Genomic DNA, 13,081 nt, shown 5'->3' with positions numbered 1-13,081 from the left:
TTGTTTTATCTTCCCTAGCTCTCTGCTGACGAGACTAGTACCACATATGGAGTTGTTTATTTTATCTGTTTATTATTTTCTTATCCTGTTCTCACTGTCTCTGTGCTCTGTGCCTATAAAAATGCCAAGCCACTGTGCATGGTGTGAGTTGTTCTCAGCAGCTCACCCGTGTACACGTTTGATAAAGAAAGTAACTTTGTCTCATTGTGTCTTTATTTCTCCTGGGTCTTTTACAGAGTTTTCTCCTAACACCCAGAAATCAAGGCACTCGTGGATGCAGGTACACCATTCAGTGCTGACGAGTATGTTGATGTCACACAGAGCCACCTTTCACATTTTTGCCGACCCCTTCTCCTTTGATGTGCAAGATGCCCCTTCTGTGCTTCAAATGGAGCTCATTGAGCTGCAGTGCAACTCTGAACTCAAAGCAAAGTTCAGGGAGGTGAGTGGAAAAGCAGACAAGCTTGGACAATTTTTGAGAGAACTGAGCCCTAGTTTCCCTCGGCTTTCCCGAATGTTCAAGCGGACCATGTGCCTTTTTGGTAGCACATACTTGTGCCAAAAGCTCTTCTCCACTTTGACCTTCAATAAGTCCAAGTACAGGTCCAGACTTACGGATGATCATCTTCAAGACATACTGAGGGTCGCAACTGCTTCCTCCCTCAGGCCAAATCTGGCTCGGCTATGCGAGAGGAAACGCTGCCAGGTCTCTAGCAGCAAGGAGTAGGCAAGAGAAGCCATGTTCAGAAGAAGGTTATAGAACTGTTAATACAGACATTTCAATCTAAATACAGCAGATATAGAAGACTGAAAAAAATATCTTATTATTATTTTATTTATGTATTACAGATTGATTTAATTTCTTATTAATTCTTAATTTGTTTATTTATTTTTCATATTTTGTGTTAGAAAATAAAAATAAAGAGATTTGAGAAGATTGGAATTTTTTTAACCATGCCTTTCTTGTGGAAAACCTAATGCGGCCCAGCCTCACCCAGACTCTGCCTGCAGTGGCCCCCAGCTAAATTGAGTTTGAGACCCCTGTCCTACACCATAAATCAGTAAGAGAGGGTACGACCTCTCTCATGGCCCCAATTGGTGTGTGCATGCCAGAGCACTCTGGAAGGCACACAGAGTCTTTACAAACTACTTTTTTTTTTAATTTAACCTTTATTTAACCAGGAATGTACAGTTGAGATCAAAAACCTCTTTTTCAAGGGAGTCCTGGCCAAGAGGCAGCACATTTCAAAACAAATACATACGAACAAACAAAGTTAAAATTACACAAAACAATTACACATTATTGAGGCAGTCTGTAGGCCTTTGAGTTTAGTTTTAAAAACATTCAAAGACAACAGTTCAGTCAGTTTCCAGTCTTTCTGTAACAGGTTCCACGAAAAAGGCGCAGAGTGGACAAAGGCTTTCTTACCCAGCTCTGTGGGGACAAGGGGAACAGACAGATCATTTGAACGCAAGGAGTAAGAACCACTATTTGTCCTTGTGAGCAAAGTACAAATATAAGGAGGCAGCAATCCAAGCATAGCTTTGTAAATAAAAGTGTACCAATGCCCCTGTCTTCTAATGGCCAAAGAAGGCCATTTAACTTATAAGTACAAGTCACAGTGATGGGTCAGATATCTAAAGTTGGTAATAAACCTCTAAGGATCAATCCTCTATCATTATGCACTCAATTATACAACTCTAAGCATATATGAGTAAATATTTCTAAGCATAAATGACAATCAACAATATAAACCTTACAGCTGGTTTTAATAACAGAATTCATTTGTTTCTCAAATGAGAAAGAGCTATCGAGAAACACTCCTAAATCTTTAGTTCTGAACTTTTCCAGTGGGCCAAGGTCAACATTATTAGATAATGCTAATTCTTTTCCCTTACATTATAACAATGTGAGGAGTTAATGCTAAGTATACTGCCATTAGCGGCTAATTCTAATTAGGGGTGAATAATTATTAGTAGCTAATGCTAATATCGTTTTCTCTTCCCTTTTAACAATGTGAACAGCTAGTGCTAGGTAAGCTGATGCTAGCAGCTAATGCTAATTTGACGTGAATTAGCATTATATTAGTGAGGAGTTAATGCTAAGTAGGCTGCCATTAGTGGCTAATGCTAATTTTAGATGAAAAAGCATTAGCAGCTAATGCTCATATTGTTTTCCTCTGCTTTTGTCACGGTCCGGGGCAGCGGCCGTGTGGAGAGTGGAAGGAGGACCCAAAACGCAGCACTTATTCAGGGGTGAGGGTGATTTATTGTTAATAACGAACACAAAGTGGAGATGGCAAACGGAACTAAGGACGAAACTAAACTGGGATAAACTACACAGAGGAGTGGCAAACCTGAACATGAAGGGAGAACAGCAGGGAGAACACGCAGAGGATTACACCAGGTATGTACACAGACGACGCGACGAGGAGCAGAGGAAATCACACACTATAAATACACAAAGAGACACTGGGAAATCACACACAGGTGGGAGACACAGCTGGACCTGATTAACCTGACGAGACAGGGGGACACTAACACCAGGGACCAATAGAGGGAGCACAAACCCAAAACCCAGTATCTAAAATCCCAAACACAAACCATCCCAAAACAGCCATGAATAATAATGAAAGTAATAACAATAAAGAACACAAACACAAAGTCACTCAGTCATGGCCGCAGGACCATGACAGTACCCCCCCCCCTCAAGGGCTGGCCCCCGACAGCCACAGAAGCACACCACCAGACCCGGGTGGGCGGCAGGGGGCCCAGGACGGAGGGACCGGGCCACGACCAAAACGAAGGCCCCAGAGTCCCAAACAAATGTTCACAAAAAAAAACTCACAGGGGAGCAGAGTCCAAAACACAGTTCAGGCGGCCGGCCAGGGGCCCGATAACACAGGAGGCCAGGATGGGACAGTTCAGGAGGCCGGCCACGAAGAAGGCCGTGGAGGCGCACAAAAGGTTCAGGAGGCCGGCCGTGCGGAAGGCAACGGCGGCCGCTCAGGCGAAGAGGGTCCGGGGGCCGGCCGTGCGGAAGGCAACGGCGGCCGCTCAGGCGAAGAGGGTCCGGGGGCCGGCCGTGCGGAAGGCAACGGCGGCCGCTCAGGCGAAGAGGGTCCGGGGGCCGGCCGTGCGGAAGGCAACGGCGGCCGCTCAGGCGATGGCGGTCCGGGGGCCGGGAAAACGGCCGTTTAGCTCCAGACCCAACCGAGGCCGGGCGAGGAGAGGCTGAAGGCCCGGAAACCAGGGCTGCAGCAGGCGAAGATGATGAAGCCGCAGCAGACACGAGGGCTGCAGCAGGCGAAGATGATGAAGCCGCAGCAGACACGAGGGCTGGACCAGACGAGGATGCAGACACGAAGGCTGGACCAGACGAAGAAGATGATGGAGCCAGACCAGACGAAGAAGATGATGGAGCCGGACCAGGCGAAGCAGCTGATGAGGATACTGAAGCTGAAGCTGGAGCTGGACCAGGTGTGAATGAAGACACGGAGGCTGGGCCAGACGATGAAGACACGGAGGCTGGGCCAGACGATGAAGACACGGAGGCTGGGCCAGACGATGAAGACACGGAGGCTGGGCCAGACGATGAAGACACGGAGGCTGGGCCAGGCGAAGCAGCTGATGATGCGGAGGCTGGGCCAGGCGAAGCAGCTGATGATGCTGATGCTGGACCAGACGATGCTGATGATACTGATGCTGGACCAGGCGATGCAGCTGATGATGCTGATGATGCTGATGCTGGACCAGACGAAGATGAAGCCGGGCCAGGCGAGGATGAAACCGGGCCAGGCGAGGATGAAACCGGGCCAGGCGAGGATGAAACCGGGCCAGGCGAGGATGAAGCTGGACCAGAACCAGGCGAGGCTGAAGCTTCAGGCTGAGGCGTGGCAGTAGCAGGTGGTAGCGCTGCAGGTGATGGTACTGCAGGAGGCGGCGCTGCAGCCACAGGTGGAGAGGCAGCCACAGGTGGAGAAGCAGCCACAGGTGGCCGGACGGGCTCCTCGGGCCCCCCAGCCGACGTGGCAGCCGGTGTGGCATGAGGCTGGACGGGCTCCTCGGGCCCCCCAGCAGGCGAAACAGGAGGCTGGACGGGCTCCTCGGGCCCCCCAGCCGATGTGGCAGCCGGTGTGGCATGAGGCCGGACGGGCTCCTCGGGCCCCCCAGCTAGCGAAGCAGGAGGCTGGACGGGATCCTCGGGCCCCCCAGCTAGCGAAGCAGGAGGCTGGACGGGCTCCTCGGGCCCCCCAGCTAGCGAAGCAGGAGGCCGGACGGGCTCCTCGGGCCCCCCAGCTAGCGAAGCAGGAGGCCAGACGGGCTCCTCGGGCCCCCCAGCTAGCGAAGCAGGAGGCCGGACGGGCTCCTCGGGCCCCCCAGCTAGCGAAGCAGGAGGCTGGACGGGCTCCTCGGGCCCCCCAGCAAAAACAGCCGCAGAGCCAGCGGGCACCGGGGCCCCCGGCACACGCAAGACAAAACTAGGAGGCACGTGGGCCTCTGGCACACATGAAACAAAACCAGGAGGCACGTGGGCCTCTGGCACACACGAAACAAAACTAGGAGGCACGTGGGCCTCTGGCACACACGAAACAAAACTAGGAGGCACGTGGGCCTCTGGCACACACGAAACAAAACTAGGAGGCACGTGGGCCTCTGGCACACACGAAACAAAACTAGGAGGCACGTGGGCCTCTGGCACACATGAAACAAAACCAGGAGGCACGTGGGCCTCTGGCACACACGAAACAAAACTAGGAGGCACGTGGGCCTCTGGCACACACGAAACAAAACTAGGAGGCACGTGGGCCTCTGGCACACATGAAACAAAACTAGGAGGCACGTGGGCCTCTGGCACACACGAAACAAAACTAGGAGGCACGTGGGCCTCAGGCACACACGAAACAAAACCAGTAGGCACATGGGCCTCAGGCACACATGAAACAAAACCAGTAGGCACGTGGGCCTCAGGCACGCGTACGGAGGGCTGCAGCTGCGCAGAGCACTGACCCTGCTCAGGCAGTGACAGCCCGGTGCAGTTCACAGCTGGCATCTTAGCCTCCAGGGGTCCAGAGTAAGCTGAGGGCAGTAACCCAGCCCCTGGGGAAGCCCCGGAGTGAGCAACAGTCTCAAATGTTGCCAGCTTTTGAGGAACAGGTCCATAATGAAACAGTTTGTCTCCCTGCTCAGAAACAGCGGTGGAAAAACAGTGCGAAAATTGTGGCTCAGCCATTACCGGAACTGTGGGCTGTAGCGATGCTAGCGGTGGTGGTGGCTGAGTGGCTAACTGGAGCGGCGGCAGAACGGGTAATTGAGCCCTTAGAGAGGCTAACGGTGGAGCTACAGACTGGGAAGCTTGTGGCTGGACACAGAACTGAGCCGGAGAATGGCAATAGAGTCCTGGCTCAGAAGGAGCGGCAGAGACACAGTCTGTCAGTTTTGCAGCGGGTCTGTACACGCCTACCTGGGAAGGATCCGTTACCACGAAGGTAGGTAAGCGATCCATACAGTCTCCCATCCCGCTCTGAATAGCCCCAGAAAACAGAGTCCCGGAATCTGGGGAAGCCAGAACATGTCGCTCGCTCACCGCCTCGGGCTGCTCGAAAGTAAAAGCAGACGGGGGGTGAAGTCCGAGGTCCAAAAGGAGAAACTCCCGCTCCCACGAACAGAGCGAGTCCAGAAGCCATGGGAGACCGGTCACCAGACGCTGTAGCCGCCTCTCTATAGCGCGCTGGGACGTGCCACCCGGGCTTTCCAGCCACAGATCGATCAGCTCCTGTGTGGCATCGATGAGCGTCTCCCGTAGCTCCCTGGACGGATTAAGCGCTGCTGGGTCCATTTCGTGGTCGCGTCGTACTGTCACGGTCCGGGGCAGCGGCCGTGTGGAGAGTGGAAGGAGGACCCAAAACGCAGCACTTATTCAGGGGTGAGGGTGATTTATTGTTAATAACGAACACAAAGTGGAGATGGCAAACGGAACTAAGGACGAAACTAAACTGGGATAAACTACACAGAGGAGTGGCAAACCTGAACATGAAGGGAGAACAGCAGGGAGAACACGCAGAGGATTACACCAGGTATGTACACAGACGACGCGACGAGGAGCAGAGGAAATCACACACTATAAATACACAAAGAGACACTGGGAAATCACACACAGGTGGGAGACACAGCTGGACCTGATTAACCTGACGAGACAGGGGAACACTAACACCAGGGACCAATAGAGGGAGCACAAACCCAAAACCCAGTATCTAAAATCCCAAACACAAACCATCCCAAAACAGCCATGAATAATAATGAAAGTAATAACAATAAAGAACACAAACACAAAGTCACTCAGTCATGGCCGCAGGACCATGACAGCTTTGTAAGAATGGCAGCAGCTAATGATACGAAGTCTACCATTATTAACTATTGTTAATTTGATGTAAATTAGCATTATCCAATAATGGTAACCCTTTTCCCCTGCAGTATAACGATGTAAGGAGTTAATGCTAACTAGGCTGCCATTAGGGGCTAACTCTAATTAGGTGAATAATTATTAGCAGCTAATGCTAATATTGTTTTTCCTTCCCTTTTAACAATGTGAGCAGCTAATGCTAATTTGATGTGAATTAGCATTATATTAGTGAGCAGTTAATGCTAAGTAGGCTGCCATTGTTAACTAATGCTACTTTGACGTGAATTAGCATTATGTGCTAATACTAATACTGTTTTCCCTTACTTTTTAACAATGTGAGTGGCTAATTCTGAGTACGCTCCTGTAAATAGCTAATTCTAATTTAGTGTGAATTAGCATTATTCAATAATACTAACACTGTTTTCTCTTACTTATTAAAAATGATAGTAGGTAATACTAATACTCTTTTCCTTGGGTAACAACGATGTGAGGAGTTAATGCTAAGTAGGCTGCTTTTAGAGGCTTATTCTAAGTAGGGCTGAATAATTATTAGTAGCTAATGCTAATACCGTTTTCTCTTTCCTTATAACAATATGAGCAGCTAATGCTAATTTGATGTGAATTAGCATTATATTAGTGAGGAGTTAATGCTAAGAAGGGTACCATTAGCAGCTAAAGGTAATTTGAGGTGAATAAGCATTGGTAGCTTATGCTAATACCCATTTCTCTTGTGTTATAATGATGTGAGACGTTAATGCTAAATAGGCTTCCATGAGTGACTCCTTTCCCTTGCATTATAAAGATGTGAAGAGTTTATGCTAAGTAAGCTGCCATTAGCAGCTAATGCTAATACTGTTTTCCCTTTCTTTATACAACTTGAGCAGCTAATGCTAAGTAGGCCACTTTTCTCTGCTAAGGATTTGTGTGACCATGATGGAAACTCTGATAAGCTAATGCTGCTAAGCTAATGCTGTTTATGGGCCCTGTTAGAATCAATATTTCAATCTCATTCTGTTGTTTGAGAACAATAACAGAAAAATGTGCACTTGAGAACAAATTTATTGTGAATTCAGCTGTGAATGTACAGTTTGTCATTGTTTAAGCTTCCATTTCCAAATGTTAGCTGACACTTTATTAGGTACACTGGTATCTATATCAAAGTACACCTGTGACCTAAATGTTCCTGCAAACAGACTCCTTGGAGACCCCTACATAAATATCCATGAACTATCCAGCTAGACTAGTGTGTCTGTCCCTGAAAATATTCCTGCATGTGTGATTGTTCATGTGTCATCTGCAGGAAACAAACAGGAAGTGAGTGAAGGACACAGGAAATGTTTCCAGCTCTTCCTCCTCTATCAGATTTTCTCTCCATACCTGAGAGTGTCCAGTCTCCAGCCTGGATCCTTCAGTCCAGCCGACAGCAGCTTCATTCCTGAGTCACCTGGATGATTGTAGCTCAGGTCCAGCTCTCTCAGATGGGAGGGGTTGGAGCTCAGAGCTGAGGCCAGAGAAGTACAGCTTTCCTCTGTCATCAGACAGCCTGACAGACTGCAGACACACAAAACAACAATCTATCTGTCAACAGTTGTTTTCTCTTTGTCACAATAACATCTATCCATCCATTGTAACTTTATTTATAAGTGACAATACCCAACAGACAACAACAGTCATCTGAAGCTGTTTAACAGTGTAAGGTAACCGCCTCCACTGTGAGCAGCACTTGGTGATGGTGGGAAGAAGAACTCCCTTTGACACAAAGATCCTCCCAGTGAAAACAGGCTCCAGGAGGAGCATCTACCATGACTGGTTGCAGGGTGAGGGGAAAGAGAAGAGATGAGCTCAGAGAGACAAGAACAAACAGAGAGACAAAAGTTAAGGACATGCAGTAGTGACATATAAAAGCATCAGGAGTGAAAAGAGGGGAGAAGAAAGCAGAGCATCATGGGAAGTCCACCAACAGCCTGAGCCTATAGCACCATAACTAAGGGATGGGTCACCTGATCCAGCTCGAACTATAAGCTTTATCACAAAGGGAAGCTTGAAGCTGATCTTCAAAGTAGAGAGGGTGTCTGTCTCCTGAACTCAAACTGGGAGCTGCTGCCACACCCAGTCCAACATAGCCAGGCTTTCTTTGCTGCTTTGACAAAACCTCAGATCCCAGTCAGAGATGATGAGCATCATCACAGCGATGATCATTTCTCTGTAACCCAGGCTTTCTGCTTCAGGATCTGTGCACGCTTACAGAACAAGGAGACCTTTAAACATCTTTTCACTAAATGGATGGACTGAGCTCAGCCTACAGATGAACTGGTGCCAGAGATCATAAAGAACATCAAACAGTCAAATTCAACACTTTTAATGGAAATATGAGATTAATGCTGCAGACAATCATGAACCTGCTGAATTCATGAACATCAAGAATGCAGCGAGTGGTAAAATAAAGATTTGACCTCAGTGTGCTCAGTGTTCCTGTCTATTCCTAACATATTCCTAACATGATAGCTGCACTTTAGAGCTCTAAAACTGGAACTGACTCATGTTTAAACTCTACATGTTACTCAGTACATTCAGTTCTGACACTCGCCCACAGTCCAACAAAGGAAACATGGAGATCACATCAGTTTGTCACCAAAGTCTAATTATTCGGCAACTTAACCTGTTATAATCTCGTTAACTCATTAACTGATTAACGTCAGCAATTATTTTAATCACAGTTTTTAAAATCATGATTATTGTGAAAGTGCTCACTGGCTCTGAATATAACAGCCATGGGTCACAGGAGGGATGTTGATCAGTGCTGGCTTGAAATGGGCGTCATTATGCGTCTCAGCCAATGGGAGCATTGAGGGTGGGCCTAATACTACTGCAGCGCTCACATGACCCAGGACAGAGAGAAAGGGGCGGGGACAGAAACATGGAGACAGGTACAGATCTTTGACATGTTCATTTTAAACTGTTCCAGGAGGCAGTGTTGATACAACTAAAGTTATCTGTTGTTGAAGAAGTCGGTCTGAGGAACGTTCTTAGGATCAACAAATGACGGCATGTATGAGCCTCAAGACGCAGCATCACAAGAAGAACACATGAGCTGTAGAAAAAGGAGAGACTACGAAAGCCACGGCGTTACAACATGAACCAGCTGTTGGTCTCTCTGGAGACTACTGGGCGTGGCTGTGTAACCATGGTTACCTGGGAGTTACAGAAACGTGCAGAACATGTGATTCATGTTGCACAGCAGTGGGACATTTGAAATAAAGTCAGCACACTCAGTACAGATAGTGCATCAAATATGATGCTGCTGCCAGACGTCTGCCTTTGAACACGTCCCTGCATCGCGCACAACACCAAGGTTGCCATGGCAATCACAGCTGACAGGGACAAAGTGCACAGCTGGAAGCCTGCAGGTATATTTAACATGATGTATTTCTCAGTGTCCTGTCTGTGTGTGAGAGACAAACAGCCTCTGTATGTGTGTGTAAATACAGCATGAATATGTAGAGGACATGTTTGTGGATATAAGTAAATGAAAGCTCTGCGTCATTTGAATCTTCTTGTTTCTGTTGCAGGTCTGTGACTGAACTTCTGGGAGGAGAAACGTTGGTTTCATGCTCTGTGATTCTGTGTTTTGTCATCTCTCTCAGGTGATGGAGAACTCAGATGATGACCCCGCCTACGTGGTCAAATTCAAGTCTACATTCAGAACAGACCTGGAGACACGCAAGCAAAATGCCAACATTGTATATGTGAAAACTGCTGCTGGAGCCAGATTCAAGGAGCTCAAGTGTTTACCCAGATCTTACTGAACTTACTGCAGGAACAGAGGGTTGTTGGAGGGAAACCTGTGGAAGCAACAACATCCGAGCCACCAGAGAAGAAGTTGGCCCTGTTGGTGCTTCATCAGAGTGTGAACAGGAGGAAGACTCAGCTGAGAACAGTGTGGTGGATACAGAGCAGAGCCCACCATCAGTACAGAGGCCTGTCCATTAGAGTGCTGCTCCAACATGCAGCACATGTACTTGGCCACAGCTGCAACATCTGTACCTGTGAAAGCTTCTTCTCTGTTGCTGCTCATATTGTGCAGAAGAAGAGAGTTTCTTTATCATCAGAAAATGTCAATGAGCTTGTGAGTCTTAGCAGCTGGCTCGGTGCAGAGGAGGAAGAACATGTCAGTCAGAGGAAGATAAATGCAGTTCATGTTGTCAACTCAACCTGGACTGTTGAAAGAGTTTTTCTTTGTCTGGTTTCTGACTGAGATTCTCCAAAGGAAATCCAGCACAAACACACACTTCACACACTCAAAGTCCTGCACAGTAAATGAGCTGATGAGCGTTTGTGCTGCTGCCTGATAACAGAACAATAGTTCTGCTGCTTCCTGTTCTGCAAACACATATTTATAAATGTTCACTTGCTGTTGATCAAAGGTATGTTGGTGCTCTGGACGCTGAGGGAACTTTGTAAAAAACTAGATCAAATGTTAACGTCCTGGCAGAGGCAAAGAACTTTGATTTGATCTTTGATTAGATTCATGTTTCAGCTCCGACTGACAGAAATATTTGAACTGCTGCTGTGTTAAAGGGAACACTGCTGTTAGAAAGCACCTGATCTGTTTGTGCACACTGAATGTTGCACTTCTCATACTGCAGTACTATTACAATAAGTACACAATGCACTACTTTTGAACTCATGATTGAATGTTGCTGTAACAAAGCCATTAATGTGATTCAAAGTGTTCATGGTTTCCCAGCACAACAAATGATTGCACAAGTGTGACTGATCCACTTTCTAATGTGTGTGTAGCCCACACTGTGTGTCACTGTGTCACAGGTGAGTATGTGTGTCCAGGTTCTATGAGGACAACAGGATATAGTGACTGAGTCCAGCAGCTTAAAGTCTGACTCCATCCTCCATTTAAATAACTCACAGCAACAACTGAATAGCTTTGCCTTTGTGTAGCTGACACTTCATTTTAATGTCCTTCTATTCTGGTTCATCTGGTCTCAGTTTCTATAAGCACACAGGTTTCATCAGGACTCTATGACCTCAGTGATCTTTGCTGGGCCTTAATGCTCTGAACAAAGCTGCACATCACAAGACTAAATAGAAATGAATTAGTCTTTCATTCTCACTGCTGTTTGACTTCAGCTCTCAATGTCCCACCATAACCCATGGAAAGAATTACTGTCCATCCAGGCTGCTGAACATGAAGCTGAAGAAGGTGGAGTATTGTGAGGGCTGATGGAGATGATGATGAGGAATCCAGGAGCAGTGGGTGGATGGCAGCATCAGCATGAAGGATCAGTGTGAGAACACATCATCATCCACAAAGGAAACCAGTCTGAGTGTCTGACGCTCTTGTTAGAAAGACGCAGTCCCAGCAGTTAGCTTGTCTGCTAGTTAGCTGAGAGCTAACTCACTTGTACATTGAATACCAAACTGTGTAAACCAGGGGTGTCAAACATATGGCCCGTGGGCCAAATCCAGCCCTTGAGATAATTTCATATGTCAAATATTGATGAATTTTCAGGCTTGCTGATAATCAATGTGAGCACAGCTGAGGTTTTACTCTGATGAGCAAACCATGTGGCCAAACACTTTCAGAGACAGACTGGGATCATACCATTATGTGAAAGAGGACATGTCCCATAGACAGCAAGGGTAGTGGTAGAGACCAGTACACAGATAAATGGGAGCTGTACTGAAATGCAAGCGTGTCAGGAAAGAGTGAAAAGGCAAAATGAGCAGCATCTGGCTGCATTTCAGTGATATTGGAGACCACAAAGCTGAGTGCAACATTTATACAGGAGATATACAGGAGACGCTGAGAGTAGAAGTGATAAAACTAGGAGCTGGCTAAAGTGAGACCCATTTTTATTTCCACCCATTTTCCATTGTGGAGGACAAAAGGTTTCAAACTGGTCCAGGTCTTAAACCTCACGTGTTCTTCCTAATAGCAGTAAATGGATAGAAATAAGGCTTTTATGAAAACACTGAATAAAACTTGCTGCCTTTAAAAAGACTAAATGTACAGTTCTGTATTGAATACTACATAAAATAAACTATATATAAAGTGTGTCTGAATGGCAGAGATGCAGAAATATGTGCATGTAGCACAGAGCCACAGCTCAGTGTCTGAATGAGTCTCACAGACCTGAATGTGCTGTTGAAGCCATTTATAATTATAACGTAATTCTTTACTCGTTTGATCTGCTCCTTACCACAAGCCACCAGTCGTAGAAGGTTTTGGACTTTTAACTATATTTTCTGAAGTTTTACAACTTTTCTTACTGTTAAAAACCTCGTTATGGCCATTCATGCTGTACAAAGTAATTAGACATGTGTGGTATCTACAGAAACGTCAGAATCTCAGCTAAAAGGTCACAAAACCACCTCAACAACCACCAAACAGCTGAAACAGCAGGTGAACAGATCACACAAAAAAGATGTAAACACAAATCCCCCTGATCATCTGTTTTTTAAACATGAAGCGTAGTTTTGGACGTTCATTTACTGCTGGTTCAGTGAATTTTGGTTGGACAGTGATGAAACCTGCAGCCTCAGAATCTGTGAGAAGTCTGCTTTCAGCAGGCAACAGCATTGTTGTGTTGTGTGCTGTGGATTCACCTCTGCAAACTCATCACTGTTTCACCATCATGTTTCTACTTAGACAATAACAAA

General features: G+C 46.9%; 2 protein-coding genes across 2 annotated transcripts in view; one reads left to right on the top strand and one right to left on the bottom strand.

The window, feature by feature from the left end:
* Nucleotides 1-7,947, bottom strand: part of LOC145423945 (ribonuclease inhibitor-like) — a 141,627-nt gene extending 133,680 nt beyond the window's left edge. The window contains exon 1 of the mRNA XM_080296769.1: nt 7,781-7,947. Within this exon, the coding sequence (XP_080152895.1) occupies nt 7,781-7,938 (158 nt within the window). The 5' untranslated portion in view covers nt 7,939-7,947. The remainder of the gene's footprint in view (nt 1-7,780) is intronic.
* Nucleotides 1-13,081, top strand: part of LOC113016285 (phospholipase D1-like) — a 386,460-nt gene that overhangs the window by 64,481 nt on the left and 308,898 nt on the right. The window lies entirely within an intron of this gene.

The sequence above is a fragment of the Astatotilapia calliptera genome, chromosome 3 (genome assembly GCF_964374335.1).
Source record: "Astatotilapia calliptera chromosome 3, fAstCal68.1, whole genome shotgun sequence".
NCBI lineage: Eukaryota > Metazoa > Chordata > Actinopteri > Cichliformes > Cichlidae > Astatotilapia > Astatotilapia calliptera.
The sequence above is the reverse complement of the archived record's forward strand: the minus strand, read 5'-3'. Positions and strand labels throughout refer to the sequence as shown.